The sequence below is a fragment of the Aethalodelphis obliquidens genome, unplaced genomic scaffold, assembly GCF_003676395.1.
Source record: "Aethalodelphis obliquidens isolate GAN/ISIS:26980383/991018 unplaced genomic scaffold, ASM367639v1 scaffold10, whole genome shotgun sequence".
In the NCBI taxonomy this organism is placed as follows: Eukaryota; Metazoa; Chordata; class Mammalia; order Artiodactyla; family Delphinidae; genus Aethalodelphis; species Aethalodelphis obliquidens.
In genome coordinates, this window is record NW_020837954.1 from 44,362,662 (window position 1) to 44,378,880 (window position 16,219).

The 16,219-nt window shown below is 39.5% G+C and overlaps 1 protein-coding gene across 18 annotated transcripts in view; it reads left to right on the top strand.

Moving 5' to 3' along the window:
- The window catches only part of SIPA1L1 (signal induced proliferation associated 1 like 1), a 497,889-nt gene that overhangs the window by 394,431 nt on the left and 87,239 nt on the right, over positions 1-16,219 (top strand). For all 18 annotated transcript variants that reach the window (XM_027111671.1, XM_027111670.1, XM_027111665.1 and 15 more), the window contains 2 exons: positions 7,086-7,189; positions 10,085-10,242. In XM_027111671.1, coding sequence (XP_026967472.1) covers positions 7,086-7,189; positions 10,085-10,242 — 262 coding nt within the window. The remainder of the gene's footprint in view (positions 1-7,085; positions 7,190-10,084; positions 10,243-16,219) is intronic.

Below are 16,219 nucleotides of genomic sequence, written 5' to 3' on the forward strand. Positions count from 1 at the left end.
CTCTCCCCAGCAGCGTCCTACTGGCCAGGACACACCCAGAGGTGAGACTTTGTTCTGTGTACTGTGAGATAAGCTCACCACATCTTACCTAACTTTATGCTGTGTTAAGAAACGCTTTCAATAAGATCTTTTTTTTTTTTTTTTTTTTGCGGTACGCGGGCCTCTCACTGCTGTGGCTTCTCCTGTTGCGGAGCACAGGCTCCGGACGCATAGGCTCAGCGGCCATGGCTCTCGGGCCCAGCCACTCCGCAGCTCGTGGGATCCTCCCGGACCCGGGCACGAACCCGTGTCCCCTGCATCGGCAGGCGGACTGTCAACCACTGTGCCACCAGGGAAGCCCTCAGTGTGATCTTTAAAAAGAGAAAATGCTTTCCAGAACATGTGTTCCTGAAGGATCACTCCGTCTCCCTATGACAGTGTAGTTGTCACTTGGATCTGTAGTCTTCATCAAATTAAAATATTATTTGCCAAATTCATTTTTTAATTTTTCTGCACCTCCACCTTCTGAATCTCTAATTACTCATATATTAGGTCACTTACTAGTTGTGATTCGATTTTTAAACTTTTTTTCCCCTCTGTGCTTGTGTTTGGATAATTCCAATGAATGCATTTAAGGCACTGTATTTTTCTTTTCTTCCATAGTGTCTTAATCTGCTATTATCCAATCTAGTGAAATTTTCATTTCAGATATTTTGATTTTCAGGTCCAGAAGTTGCATTTGGGTTTTCTTTTCTTTTTTTGGCGGGGGGGGAGTTCTCTTTTCTTATATTTTCCATATTATTCTCATTAGGTTCATGTCCTCCTTTAAAGCCTTGAGCGTATTTATAATAGCTGTTTGAAAGTCTTTATGTGCTAATTCCGTCATCCCTGTCATCTGGGGTCTCCCTTTAACAGATTTTCTCCTGTTTTTGAGTTACGTTTTACTGCTTCATCTGTCTGGTTATTTTTGATTGGATAGTGGACATTGTGAATGTTTCTTCATTGAGGACCTGGATTTTGTTGTCTTCTTTAAAGAGTGTCGTTTTATTTTGGTGGGCAATTAATTTAATTATAGAACAGCTTGATCTTTATGAATCTTGTTCTTAGGCTCTTTAAAAGCATACCTAGAGTAGCCTTTACTCTCTGGCTAATTTAGCCCTCCTGCTAAGGCACCTGAATACCAGCATATTCAGTGAGGTATCTCTGCTGTGGTCAGTCAGAAGTTGAATGACTTCTACCCCTGTGTGAACTTTGAGAATGGTTTGGCTGACAAATCTCTGGTAGTTGTTCTTTCCCCAATAGTTTTTCTTTTCTTTTCTTTTTTCTTTTTTAACTGAGATATGATTGACATATAACACTGTATTAGTTTTGGGTGTACAACATAATGATTCAGTATTTGTATATATCCCGAAATGATCACCAAAATAAGTCTAGTTAACATCTGTCACCATACCTAGTTACACAATTTTATTTTCTTACGATGAGAACCTTTAAGATCTACTCTCTCAGCAACTTTCATTTACGAAATACAGTGTTATTAACTGTAGTCACCATGAGGTACCTTACCTGAATGTTTTTTCTTTCCCTGGCTTTTGGAACCTCACTCTATGCTTGTGCAGCTTAATATTCAAGACTCAAGGGAACCCCTGTGTAGGTTTCCGAGCCTCTTTCACCGTGTGGTTTCCTCTTCTTTGGTATTCTGCCCAGCAGGTATCAGCCGCCTCAACCTTCCAGACCTCCCGCATGTTCTGGCTCCCCTCTTCAGATCCCTGCTCTGTGCCGTTGTTTGGAAAGTACTTCCAGGTAGAAAGCTGGGTGGGGATCACAGGGCTCACCTTCTGTGATACTTTTTTCTCAGGGAACCTATCCAATGCTGCCTATTGTAAAATGTCTGAAAAAAGGTGGTTTCAGGTATTTTGTCTATTTTTCTATTTATTTACAACGGGAGAGCAGGTCCTCTACCAAGTGCTGTTATGGCCAGAAGTAGAAGTCTTAGACACTTGTTACGTGTCATCTCATTTAATCCCCACAAACTCTGCTAGATGCCAGTTATCCCCATTTTACAGAATTGGCTTCTTTAGATCAACTAACGTGCCCAAGGTTAGGCAGCTCGTAAGCATTAAGGAGGGAGAACAGGTCCTAGTGTTATGGTTAATGACGTGTTTAGAGAAAGCGTAAATGTAGGATTAGGTACAGTGAAGCCCGCAGAGCTCTGCCTTGTGGCTGTATCTTCCTCTCTCTCGAGCCCTTGAGCTAAAAATACTCAAGCCGTCTCATGAGACAGCTCCACTTGTCATGTATTATAATTATATTCAGATTTTAGTACTTTGGTAAAGGAGGAAGAGGCTCAGGAAAGGAAGGATTGATGGAACTGTCAAACCATTTCTTCTTTTTCCCCAGTGTTGCATACAAAGTCCAGTTTCCATCTCAGAAATAAGGACTTCTAGCAAACAAGCTACAGGTGTGTCAGGGGTTGGAACAGTTCTGCAATGAAGAAACTTTCAGGAGTAAATTTTTTTCTCCTTTTTTTGTTTCATTATTTGGATGGCATAACCTCTAGATAATTACCATCCCCTCACACTACAGTAAATACGAAAATAAGCTTCCCACCAAGCAGTTTATTATTTGAAAGCTGGAGACCACCCTCATTTTAAGCTGTATGTATGGATTATTATTGGGGAAATTATTTCCCGAATGAAGCATGTTTGTCAAGTCAGCACGTAAGAGACTTAGAAACCCTTTGAAAAGCATTCCTTCAAAGCTCTGCCTTCTTTGATTTGCCACAATATTAGTGAATGCTTGTTGCTTCCCCCATTTTTCAGCAGTATTATAAAGATCGTTGAGGGCTTCCCTGGCGGCGCAGTGGTTGAGAGTCCGCCTGCCGATGCAGGGGACACGGGTTCGTGCCCCGGTCCGGGAAGATCCCACATGCCGCGGAGCGGCTGGGCCCGTGAGCCATGGCCGCTGAGCCTGCGCGTCCAGAGCCTGTGCTCCGCAACGGGAGAGGCCACAACAGTGAGAGGCCCGCGTACCGCAAAAAAAAAAAAAAAAAATCGTTGAGATTCACGGTGTTAGAGGAGATGGAAGACTTTTCATAAAGAAAATAAATCCTTTATTTGGAATATTTAACCTTTGATAAAGAAGAGAGTAAAATTAGCATTATTTAAATGTTTCACACATGCAAAGGACTGTTTGGAGTTCTAGAGACTGATGAATGAAGAAAAGTTTTCTTTTTTCATCTCCTAAACTTTAAACTGTGTTATAGTGTAAGGTTTTTCCTTTGAGTGTTACTGAGATGCAGTTGGCAAAGAAATTAAAATATGTAAAAGGCCCTATTTAAGGCAGCTACACTTTTTATCTCAACTGCACAAAATTCTAAGTTCTGATCAACACATTTCTTGAGCATCTTTTATGGGCTAGTACTTTCATATGCATTGTTTCAATCCTCAGAACAGTGAGAAGAATATCGAGGGGCGAGGGGTGGAGAAGTGAAGTGACTTGTTTGTGGTCATTTAGTAAATGATGCTGGAGGTATTGGAATTCAGGTCTTCTTACTTCCAGGTGGGAATCCAGGTAATTGCAGGTATCTTGCAAAGTGCTCAGTAGGTAGAAAATAGTAGTGACTGATTCCTAAGTACCTGTCCCACATCATCGCTTATCCTTTTCTCACCATATGTTAGTGATTTTAAGAAGCCTTCAGTCCTGGGCACATACACATGCATACTTGCACGTTCCCTGAACTGACACAGTATGAATTCTCCTGTCATGGCAAAGGGTGGTATTACAAACTCTCCTTGATCCCTTCCTCAGTGAAGTAAAGTAACCTACCTCCTGACCATGGTTAAAGGTACACTGAAAAAACATGAGTAAATATGGTAGATGCCAGAGAAGGTGGGATTCTCAACTTCCCCAAATACTTTGTTACTGCGTGTGTGAAATAGTACTACAAGGAGGCGTGAACAGTACTACAAGAGGTGTGCCATCCAGTGTTCCAGATGTTAATACTTGTCCCCGGCTGTGCTTCTGAGCATTGACCTCTGCATCCCCAGACCCGGAGGCAAGCTTTCATAGAAGGGAGATCTGGGGTCTTAAATGGATGGCCCTCAGCAGCCAGCTGACTATTGTAGGATTTCAAGCTATGGATGATAATCAGATCCGCAACCTGTCTGCGATTTTGTTCTGCCTTTGATGTGTTCTGTAGTGGTGAGGACGTTCATAAGCTGAGCTTAAGCTTTCTTCATTCTGTTGACTTTATTAGTCTACGTGCAATTAGGTCATGAAATGGCTTTTCTCTTTGTATTCATAAATATTTAAAACTAGGAACTTCCCCAAAGTCAAATTGCTTAGGTTTGATCCTTTATCTAGCTTTTCTGAAGTCGAACGTATCTGTTAGTGACCAGGAAGTGGTTACATAAAAATCGAATTACTTTTTCCTGATTCAGATTCCTACACATCCACCTTTATCATCCAAGTTTTATTCCCCTTAAAGCAAAAGAGTTGAGCCAAGAGAAGTCAAGGATGAATATGACATCGACCGGATCTGAAACTGCTTCTACAAACTTACTAACCTCTTCATACCATCTTCAAATAGGAGTGCCTAATGTAGGGTATTATCACTTATCGACACCTTTTCAAAGCAGCTGACAAGAATATTCTCATCATTCCTCAATTATTCAGTGTCTTCTTATCATCTAGTTTGAATATTAGAAATTTTATTTTCTATGACTTAGCGTAGAGGGCTGACCTTATTAGTGGATATACACCATTCGCTGGTAGTATAATTTGGAGGCAAATCACATGATTATCAAGATGACCTATAAGATGCCCAAATTTATTTTTTAACTTTTAAAGCTCCATACAAATAGGAAGGAGCATTATCTTCTTTTTATCCCTCTTCTATAAACATATTTTTCCCCTTAGAAATCACTCAGTATATACTCTTTTCAACCAGAGAAAAAAAGATTTTTGTCATTTTCCCAATGGTCATCTTCCTGATTTTCATTCTGTTAAGTGTTTCATGGTCTCAAGGTCACTAAAATAATAATAATAACAACATTAAATGCCTTATTCTTCAGAGAATATAACAAACATTCAGTTTCCATTCTCTCTGGTAAAGTTTAGCAATTCTATTATGTACAGTAATTTCAGGATTTTGGAATTCCTTTCTTCTCAGAAAAGAAAATTTCATTGTTTTGGCCCTAGTTTCATGTCTGAAACTTTTGAAACTGTTTCCAGACTGTTTAAAATGATCAGCAAAGCTGAGGTTTTCAGAGGTCCCTAGAAGAAGACTGGTCATGCAGCATCCATTGTATGAAATGAGGCAAGCGTCAGAAAGAGAGAAAGGACAAGAAATAGAAAACAAATTATCTTCAGGGTTGTCTTCATTTTTCTTTCCTGGTAGTAATGCCTTTAGAATTAGAAAGACATATAAAGCAAAATGTAGTAAATGAACACTGGATGGTAATTTGTTTTCTAGTTCATTAACTTTGCTTTAAATTGACTTGAAACACACGAAAGTACTCATCACAGCTGACACATTGACTTGAAAGTTGTAAAATGTGCGAATCAGTTCTAGAGGTATTTATAGCAAGGGTCCTTAACAATAGAAACCTTCTTCATACTCAAGATCTGTCTTAAGTAGGTCAATGATTTATTGCAGTTGTATTTTTTTTGTGGTAATCGTCATTAACATTTAGAAGATATTTTTCTTGGGGCTTTACGTGTTGGTACGTATCTTTGCAGTTTTTCAAAAGTAGTCTTTGCTTTATTCTACATTTATCTTGTTTTTAAAACCCTTTGTGTTTTATGCCCTCTTCAAAATTAAGATCCAGGGTTGAAACTCAGGGCTCTAGAACATCTTAACAGGTCTCTGCAAACCTCCCTTATGGTCTATTCTTGGAGCAGCGCCTAAGGGCAGTGCAGCCTACTGCATTAGAGTCCCCTGGGGGTGTTTATTAAAATAGATTCTTCTGCCCAGCCCCACACCTACGGAGCAGTATTTCTGGGAGTGGAGGATGGGAAGCTGCCTTTTAAGCGGCTTCCCAGCGGATTCCATGCACACTCCAGTTTGAGAACTACTGCCTTTCGGTACATGCCAGAGGCTGTCTTGCAGCGTCATTCTCTAAAATGCGGTAAAGTGTTTGCTCCTTAGCAATATGGTTGGTGGAGGATTGAGTTTACCCAAAATGAATGCATTTCTGTTCATTTTGCTGCCTGTAAGTCCAGGTCCTAATCTAAAGATTCCCCTTCAATTGGACAGTTAATAATTCTCTTTGGTTTCCAGGTATTTATGAGCACGTTGATTTGTTAATGATTAAGGGGGTCGAGGTTGTTTTTCTCTTTAAGGAAGGTGAGAACAGAACACACTCAGTCTTAAATTGTTGGACATTGCTGTAATACCTTTGTTATTCAGCGTTACAGTCTTGTTAAGTTTCCATCTATTTGTTAAGAACAAAACGGTTCTCTTGCTTGAGTCAGAAGTATTGGAAAAAAATGTTCTGAACTTGAAGTCTGTGGACGGAATTCAGGGGTCTGTGAACTTGGATGGGAAGTAATTTTACATTTATCTTCACTGACCCCTAATTGAAATTTAGCATTTCCTTCAGTTATGAATGTAGGCAACACACCACAGTAGTATAAGCTCTACCTGTGATTCTGTCACCAGTAGAAAGCATAGGTATTTTCATACTATATTATTTGTTGTTGGAAGTATGTCAAGATACTGCTTATGCACTTCACTATGTCAGAATTATAGTAGTTATTAGACCAACTGCTCAAACTTATTATATAAATCTTATGCTATTATATCATTTTAAAATTGTTTTGATAGGGGTATTTTTCAATCTGTTGATTTCTGTTGAAATCTTATGTATTTTATGTTATGCATTTACAAATATTCTCAGAAGGAATCCAAAGGCTTCACTAGACTGCCAAGGGGGGGATTGGGTACAAAAAATGGGTAAGAACTCCTATACTGTGTCTTCTCTTAGGATGTCTTCATCCTAAACCATTTCCCTTTTTCTTTTTTTGAGCTCCATCTCTTAAACGAAATATTTTTCCTATTGTTACAGTTGTCTCATGTTTTGTTTTGTTTTTTTTTACTGTAGCTGATTCCACTGGAACCCATTCTCTGTACACAACATACAAAGACTATGAGATCATGTTCCATGTTTCTACCATGCTGCCATACACACCTAACAACAAGCAGCAGGTAAGAGATCCTTGTGTTATCTGTGGGTTTTTTTGCCCTTGTTTCATTTCCCCCAGAAGCCTAAGTGGCAAGTTTATAAAATCTTAAACCAGAATTTAATGTTGCACCTGTCACAGCAGCAGGAAGCTTTGTACTTTGTGGAAGTAAGGAATAGCAAATGAGCTGAAAACAAATGAAGAGACACAAATTCTGGGTTAACAGCCAGCTGGATGGCTTTGTGAATTAATCATTTGCTTTTCACCCACGAGAATTGAGGTTTTCCTGAAATCTGAAAAGAACAAGTTGAAATCATGGTGATTAGATGACTCTGCAGGGTTGCAAAGAACACATATGAGTGGGTGAAATTTCATCTCAAGAGGCCAGTGTACAAAGCAGGAAAGTACTGATGTTTCATTTCAAATTTCAAAGGAGGTTTCCTCCACTAACTTGGAGAAAAATCAGAATGTCGATGGGGGCTCAGGAAAATGTTTTTTCTTGATGTGTTCTTCAGGGGACAACATAAGTAGCAATTGCATTTGTGTACCTCTTGTGTACCTCATACTCAGAGTTTCTTTTAAAAAGATCTAAAAGCACAAGGCCTAGTACTAAAATGTAGTCTGTGGGATGATAAAATGCGAAAACTAAGAAATGGCAGATGGTTACAGAGCAAGATGGAAATGGAACTGCTTTAAAGAGTATGTGGTGGTAGTTGTTTTTAAAAAATGTTTTAAAACAAATGATACCAAACTGAAACTTAAAAGAACCAGAGAACTCACAGACTCTCCTTTCAGTAGCTGTTACAAACACAGCAGTCTAGTATCACTTCTGACCTTAAAACGGACGTAGATTTTCTTATTGTCAACTGTTGTACTAACAGAACACAGGGCCAGCTGCAGAATGAATCACATCCTCTTTCAGAGAATTTAACAAAATATGGATCGAATCTGAACACCTCGTCACTTTAGGTTTGATTACATCACACATCTCAGTAACAAAATCTTGCCTCTTACGATTACCAAAGCAATCAAAACGTAGGAAGCAAAGCAATGAATCAGCTATAAATCTGAAATAAACCTATTTTAAGATAAATTCCCCTATCTGGAGTTTGTTGACAGTTTGTTTTATGCAAATTCCAAGTTCTAGACTTTTGAGAGGAAAATACCCTGCTAAGAAAAATATACTAAACTCACTCTGACCAGACAGTAGAGAGAATTTAAGAACATCAACAAATGATCTTTAAAGGGGAGATGAAGGCTTATTCTACCTGATTGCTCAGCAGAGAAAGGTAACATGTGGGGGAATGGGGGTAAAAGATTTAGTAACAAGACTCAATTGTTTATCCAGCTAAATGAATCAAAGGGCTGAGCTGAGTGAGTTGGCATTTAGGTGGACATCCATCCAAATTATTTAATTTGGGGTCCAATCAAGGCAAAAGTATTATGGTCCTGAATCAGAGTGAAAGAATAATTTGTATTCTACATATTAAGAAATTTAAAATTCTCTAGCTAAAGAGTTTATTTCTTCTACATAGATTATGTTATGCTTGGAAAACCCAGAAAGAACGTGTCTTTCAAAATCTTTTTGCAGAAATTGGTTTATAAATACTGTCTTTTTTTTCATTATGTATAATGTGAGATGGATAGGTTTATTTCTATTTGGGTCCTTTAGTAAGACAGTAACATTACATATCAGGCCATATTTTGAAGGAAGAATGACATTGTATCAAAAAGACAATGGCATCTATGCAGGAATGACATATACATAGATTGTATTTGAGCTTGATAGGTTCAAGATTCTGAGGAGATTAATAATCTTTGATGATGGGTATATTTTATATAGCAATCAATACAGAGCAGCCTTTATTTTTGTAACATCTGATAATATTGCATGTTTAGAAATGAAGTACACAGCCTCATTAGAAGATCATTTGGGATGCTTTAAAATTCCTAAGGTTAAAAGTCCATTTCCTGAACATTCTAACTCCCAATTCTCAACCCTAATCTAATAGGCTGTTGTTTCTCCCAGCTGGCAGCCAATACTCAGTCACTGATTTTACTGATACGTAATCTGTGTAAGGTAAAGTCACTGGAGAGTTTTTTTTAAAGGTTTATAAATACAAGCTTATGTCTAATAGATAGTTTATATAAATGTCATGTTTAGTTGTTTTCCTCCTGGTAGGAGCCTCCACGTAATAAATATGAGTAATACAAATTTTGTTCAGTTTTTCTTCACATGATTGAGTTAAACTCCCTAATAACCCCTTTCTAGAGAGGCGCTGAGCTAGGATGATTTGGAGTGCCTGAATTTGAAAGCTACCTTTCCAAAACACCGTTTAATGTGAAACAGAAGGTGGTCTTAAGCAGCTTTCACTGTAATTAAAGAAGCTATTTAAACCTGAAATTTAACCTGCTTTAAAACTGTTGGAACGTTTTGGAATATTATTAATTTCTGTATTCCCAGCTTGTGCCATAAAAAGTATTATCAGAAAACACCTTAGCCACATTTCTTTAAATGAAGCTAATTAAATCAGAACATAAATTGCGTTGTAATTACTTTAGCCGTTCTCATCTTTAAAAAATATTCCCTATGGCAAGTTTCTTACATGAAAATGGAACAAAACTGTTGTTATGGAAACTGAAGATTTGGAGATGCTGGGACTTGGCGTAATATGCTAGAGATTAGTTAGATCTATTTGAATGGACTGTGTGTTTTATGCAAATTTCTGAATATTCATTTCCATATTCTTCCTTGGAGGGAATGATAAGACCGGCTAAAATATTGGCAATAACTGTGTAGGTTACCTCCCCTAATATGTACTGATTAATAATGAATGTTTTAAATACAGTTACATAAGGGAATCGGGGAGTTACAAGCAGAGCGTTGTCATTTATGTCTCTTGCGTATGTTTTCTTTTAGCTCCTACGGAAGCGGCACATTGGAAACGATATCGTAACAATTGTTTTCCAAGAGCCTGGAGCACAGCCATTCAGCCCAAAAAACATCCGATCCCACTTTCAGCACGTTTTCGTCATTGTCAGGGTTCACAACCCCTGCACTGACAGTGTCTGTTACAGGTACTGGCTCCAGAGGTGGCTGGATGGGCATTGGTGCGCGGTCACATCAAAGGCCCCCTCCAGCTCTGCTTTCTGAAGTTGCAGTGGGAAGTCTATTGCTATTTATTTCTGTCTTTAAACTATGCTTGCGGATGGCTGAATTCACAGGATGACGTAACCTGATGGCATTGACATTCCCCAGACGTGTTGGTTAGACACCTGCCGTTTCCATTTGCACCTCCTTCTTAGGTGGCATCCTTCATCCATGCCATCTGGACACCAGCTAATTACTCATGCTGCTAATTATATTTTGCTTTTGCCATGCCAAAAGCAGAGAAGAATGATCATAATAAGTAGGGAAGAGAAGTTTAATTTTTTTTTAATTATTATTATTATTTTTTAAAAGCCCAAACCCTTGCTTAGGGCTGACTTGATTACCTCTAACATTTCTGACTGCAATCTTAGGGGTATTTCTATGCTTTGTTAAGCATTTGGTGGAATGGTTTCAGTGTCCCTCGTTGACCTAGTCTCATGAGTATCAGAATTCAAGCATCTACCTGCAGAGGCCTGTGCAAGAATCCTGGAGAGGGTTGGTGTTGAAGAGGGTACGAACCTGTGACGCTGTGTTGACATGAGTGTAGTGCCACGTAGATGTGCGCGGATGTTCTAGCATTAGTAAGATGTCCTAAAAGGAATCTATCCTTTCAAAATATGAAAGATTATCGTATCTTTCCATCCCTAAAATTTAGAAGACAAGGCTTTGTTAATTTTGGATTTTTGTTTTTGAATTAAAAGAGCCACCTACACAGAAAGTGGCCAGTGCAGACTGATAATTGGTTTATTGTGAGATCTACAACTGTCTAATCCCTAGGTGTAATGCAGGTTAAATATAGGAGAACGAGCAAGTTCAGGGAACAAAACAAGTCAAGGTTACATTGGACTCCTGCTGACTGCCATCATCCTTGCCCATTCCACAGTAACTACGTATGATGAGCTCTAATTAGAAGCCCAGCTCTGATCTAGGCACCTTATTTGTGTTACCTCATTTAATTGTTCTTTAAATTATTTTATTTATTTTTGGCTGCATTGGGTCTTTGTTGCTGCACGCGGGCTTTCTCTGGCTGCGGCAAGTGGGGGCTACTCTTCGTTGCGGTGCACGGACTTCTCATTGCGGTGGCTTCTCGTGTTGCGGAGCACGGGCTCTAGGCACGCGGGCTTCAGTAGCTGTGGCATGCGGGCTCAGTAGTCATGGCTCTTGGGCTCTAGAGCGCCCGCTCAGTAGTTACAGCACAGAGGCTTAGTTGCTCCGCAGCATGTGGGATCTTCCTGGACCAGGGCTCGAACCCGTGTCCCCTGCATTGGCAGGCGGATTCTTAACCACTGTGCCACCGTGGAAGCCCTCATTTAATTTTTAAAACCTCTGAGGTAGGTGCTGTTTTAATCCCTGTTTTCAGATGAGGAAATTTAAGCACTTGGGGGTAAGGTAACTTACCCGAGGTCGGCTGGTACTCGGTAGAGTTTAGATTTGAATGTACCAAGTCTGATTTTAGAGCCCAGTCTCTTAATGGCTCTGCCATGCTGTCTTCCTCCATGCCATGTGCAATAGGGGTCTTTGCTGCCCCTGCTGCTGACGTACTAGCTATTCCTGAACTTCTCGGGTGCCAATATGAAAACCCCAGACCAGGGAGTTCTGTAGCTTCCTAGACTCAGTGGGTGGAAACTCAAACAGAGGAAACCTAGATCTGAAGCTTTTTCTCAAGAATATGGTCTCCAAAAGCTGCTTTATTTAGGTGTAGAAGGAAAGAATTAGTGCAGAACATTTGACTGTAATTGGGGTGGATAACTATTTGCATTTAGAAAATACCCCAAGCAATTGAAATGTTCTATGTACTGGATTCGGGCAAAGGATTTCATACTACTTTGTAGATAGAAAACTAAATCCTTTTTGCAGTGGTCGCTAGGAAGTTTGGGGAGTGGAAAGCTATGTACTTTCTTTTAAAAAGAGATTCTTCTTTTAAAGGTGTTTGTCTAAATAAAGTGCTGTCCAATAGAAATATAATGCAAGTCACATATCAATTTTATATTTTCCAATAGCCATATTTTTAAAGTAACAAGAAATAGGTAAAATTAATTTTAACAATATGTTTTTGACCCAATAGTATATTTTATTTACCTGATATATCCGAATATTATTATTTCAACACATAATTTTTAAATTTTAAAAATTACTGAGATACCTTATGTAGTTTTGGACTAAGACTTTGAAATCTGGAGTGCATTTCTGACTTACAGCTCATCTCAGGATGCTCAATTTTCATTGGAAATAATCTGTATTTAGATTTCATACAATTTGCAATTGGAGAAGTAGATTCATAATAGCTTATTGCAAACATACTTTTTAAGTATGTCTCCCTCTCCTTCAAAGACGTTTGAAGAACTGAATCGAGTGTCAGTTTTTAAAATTTAATGTAATTTAACACTCTTTGGTCGTACTAGCCACATTTCCAGTACTCAGTAGCCACTGAAGTATGGCCAGTGCGAGTCTAAATAGACTGATAGGAGCAAAGGTGTCTGAACCTTCTTAATTACTTGGCTGGATGAGTAAGTGATATCTGTTTTATTCTTTTCAAACCCTCCTTCCCAGCCTGAAACTCATGATTTTTGCTCTCTCTCTTTCTTATTTTTAATCTCTTACCTGGAGAGCCCATCTTCTTAAGCCCACCTTGTGATGCTGGGAACCTTTGCAGGGGGACACTGGACACCCCTGCTCACAAGACATGGGCTAGTCTGGAATTTCCCTAGTTGCCAAGCTTACTTGAAGACCCAGTGCACTGTGATTTTTGGAACTAAAGTAGTGATCTTTTCCTATTATAAACTTTGTGTACATGAATTTTTCTCAGTCCTTCTTAAACTCAAGTAGGTTTGTTTCCTGGGGTATGTGGTGATGCCAGGAGATGTTTAAAGGCCCAGAATAACGAGGGTACCTCTCTTGTAGTCTTTAATGCTTGGGGGAAGGGATGTTTATTTTCATGAGAAAATAAATGTATTATGAAGTAGAATGGAAAATTTGTATCAATTTTAAGATACAATGTGGGTCTTCAAAGAGTTTTCATACCTGTGGGCTTTTCTCATACATTGGCCCCTCCCCACACCATTAGAGATGTGAATTTATAGGCTTCTTTCATTAGGGATACTCTGGTGGGAAAGCTTAGAGATGCATTTAATTTGTACAAATTATATTTAAATCTCATTTATCTCTAAGAGGTGTAGTTAGAATAATTCAAAGCCTTTTCATCATTTAAAATCTCTTGTTCCCACTTTCTCCACTGTGAACACTCACTTTTATTTACTGACGTCTACTTGGTGCCCAAAGTGTGGAAAGTTATTTCCTCAAAGGAATGTCTTGCTCTAATTGTGTAGAGAATTATGGGGTCAATACAGGCTCCAGATATAAAGAACATTTAACTGAGAAAATGGGATTCGGTGTGTGTTTTGAAGCACAGATGGTGGAATTCAGTGGCAAAATGAGAATAATTCTGTGAGTCCAGGGGTGGAAAGTGGTATAGATGAACACGTAGACACAGGAAGGAAAGTGGACAGTACAGTAAGAAGGCTATGCTGTCAGAGAGATGAGTGGGCAGTGGAAGCCCTTGGAATGCTCGGCCAGCCAATAGCACTGTATAAATAGTTCTAGGAAAATTTACTCACCGTCACCGTGTGAGGAAATGTATATACAGAAATACAAATTTAGGCTTTATTGCCATTTATTTTTCACTAGTTCTTTACAGTCCTTATCAGAATATACTAGGCACCATTCTAGGCTCTGGGATTCAAGGGGGGAACAAAGTGACAAAAATCCCTATAGTGAATATGGAAATGAGGCTCTGAAATAATGTGTGTTGTATCACCCTCGGAACTAGAAAGTTTATACAGGAAAAACTGACTAGTTTAAGTTAATGCCAGAGGCCAGTTAACCTTGAAGAGTAGACCTAGCCAAGAACTCAGAAATTAATCACTACGTCTGTGTACAAAAGCTTATTATGCCCATACCTGGTAAGAGGACCCTGTGGTCTCTATTAGTTTACTTGTATCATTACAAAGAGCTTAATCGTCTGGTTTCAGTTGATAGAGCAGATTAGAAGCAACAAATCAAAACGATGAGCCTTTAGTGGCAAGGATGTACTGAAAGCATCAATAAGTGATTACCAGTAAGGGAGATGTAGAAAAACGATTCACATTAAAGGTACAAATTCAATAAGCATAGCAGTCTGGGGTCACTTGGTTTGGGACCAAACAACCAAATATCCATCACTCACCCCGAGGGCCTCACTTTGTAAAAACATGGTGCAAAAACTTTGTCACCATTTTTTTTTAACAGGTAATAAATTAATGGATCTAGGCATTGATCATCAAAGGCTGCAAACATCATAAAAAGAGATAAATGCGTGTCTCATAATGGAAGAATACAACCGCATCTCGGAATTAGTCTTATCCTCTCTTCCCAAAATTGAATGTGAATCCAATCAAACCTCTAGAGAGGCCAGGAAATACAAAAGACCAAAGAACATGTTTGTATTCAGCAAAATTCAGGCTCTGGACTGTGTGACACATAGCCCCGTTTCTTCAACAAATAAATTGCAAGAAATAAAAGAGAAGTGAAGTAAGAGAAGTGGAGGGGCAGTAACAGAATATAAAAATTTAAGATAAAATTAATTAATTGTAATGTATGGGCCTTATTTGGATTCATTTCAGACAGACTATTTAAAAATCTTAGGACATCTTAAACAATTGAAAGGCAGAACTTTGATTCACTCTATGATGAAATTAAAGAATTATTGTTCATTTCAAAACTAGTAGAGTAGTAAGTGGTTTTTATAAAGACTGTCTTCAAAAACATGTTAAATTGTGGTCAGTAACTATGTTTGAGAAGGTAGATATATATGTCACTCCTCTCAGAAGGATTTCTGTATTCAGTGGTTAAGATGTAATAAATGTTGAAAGGAGTTAGTGTGAGGTAGTATAAAAAGCACCTGGAATCAGACCAGACAGTTAAACATATCAGATTTTAAATTTCCCTTTCTGTTCAATGGAAGGTGGCTTGACATCTACCTGAAATCCCATAAGTAAAGTATCTGGTCTAGGCAGGGAGTGTTGTGTATGCACATTAAATGACCATGCCTTTTTCTTCTTTTCTCCTCTTGAATAAAAATAAATAAATATGCAAGCTTCAACCAGGAAGAAAAATAACAAAGGTGGAAATTTCTTTCAGAAAGTCTATTCCAAGCCATCATTAATCAGCATCCCTATTGTCCCATGTAGCTGACTTTTCTAACACAAAACTCTGAATATGTCACTCTTTGTGCTTAAAACCATTTAGGGCAACTTTTTTTTTTTTTTTTTTTTTTTTGCGGTACGCAGGCCTCTCACTGCCGTGGCCTCTCCCGTTGCGGAGCACAGGCTCCGGACGCGCAGGCTCAGTGGCCATGGCTCACGGGCCCAGCCGTTCCGCGGCATGTGGGATCTTTCTGGACCAGGGCACGAACCCGTGTCCCCTGCATCGGCAGGTGGACTCTCAACCACTGCACCACCAGGGAAGCCCCATTTGGGGCAACTTTGAGACTCCCCAGCATAGCCTCCTTCATGGAGCCCTTCAGGTCTGGCCTCCCTTGTCCCTCGGCGTCCACTGGCACCTCTCCCAGTCCTCCCCCCAGCATAGAGCTACTTACAGCCCCTCCTCTCTGCACATGCCGCTCTGTGGGCAAGAATGCCTCTTCTCACGCACCCCTGCCACTTTCATCCAATGAACACCCGCTCTTCTTTTCTCTGGGAGTGCTCCCCTGACCTCCCAGGACTGGATAAAGTGCCGGCCGTTCCGAAGTGTTTCCGCGCTACACCTCCCTAGGAGAGCACTCACACCACGAGCGGTAGCCCCACCAGGCTTTGAGCTTCTGCAGGGCTGCGCCTGTGACGTCTCATCCTTGGTCCTGGCGTATAGTCG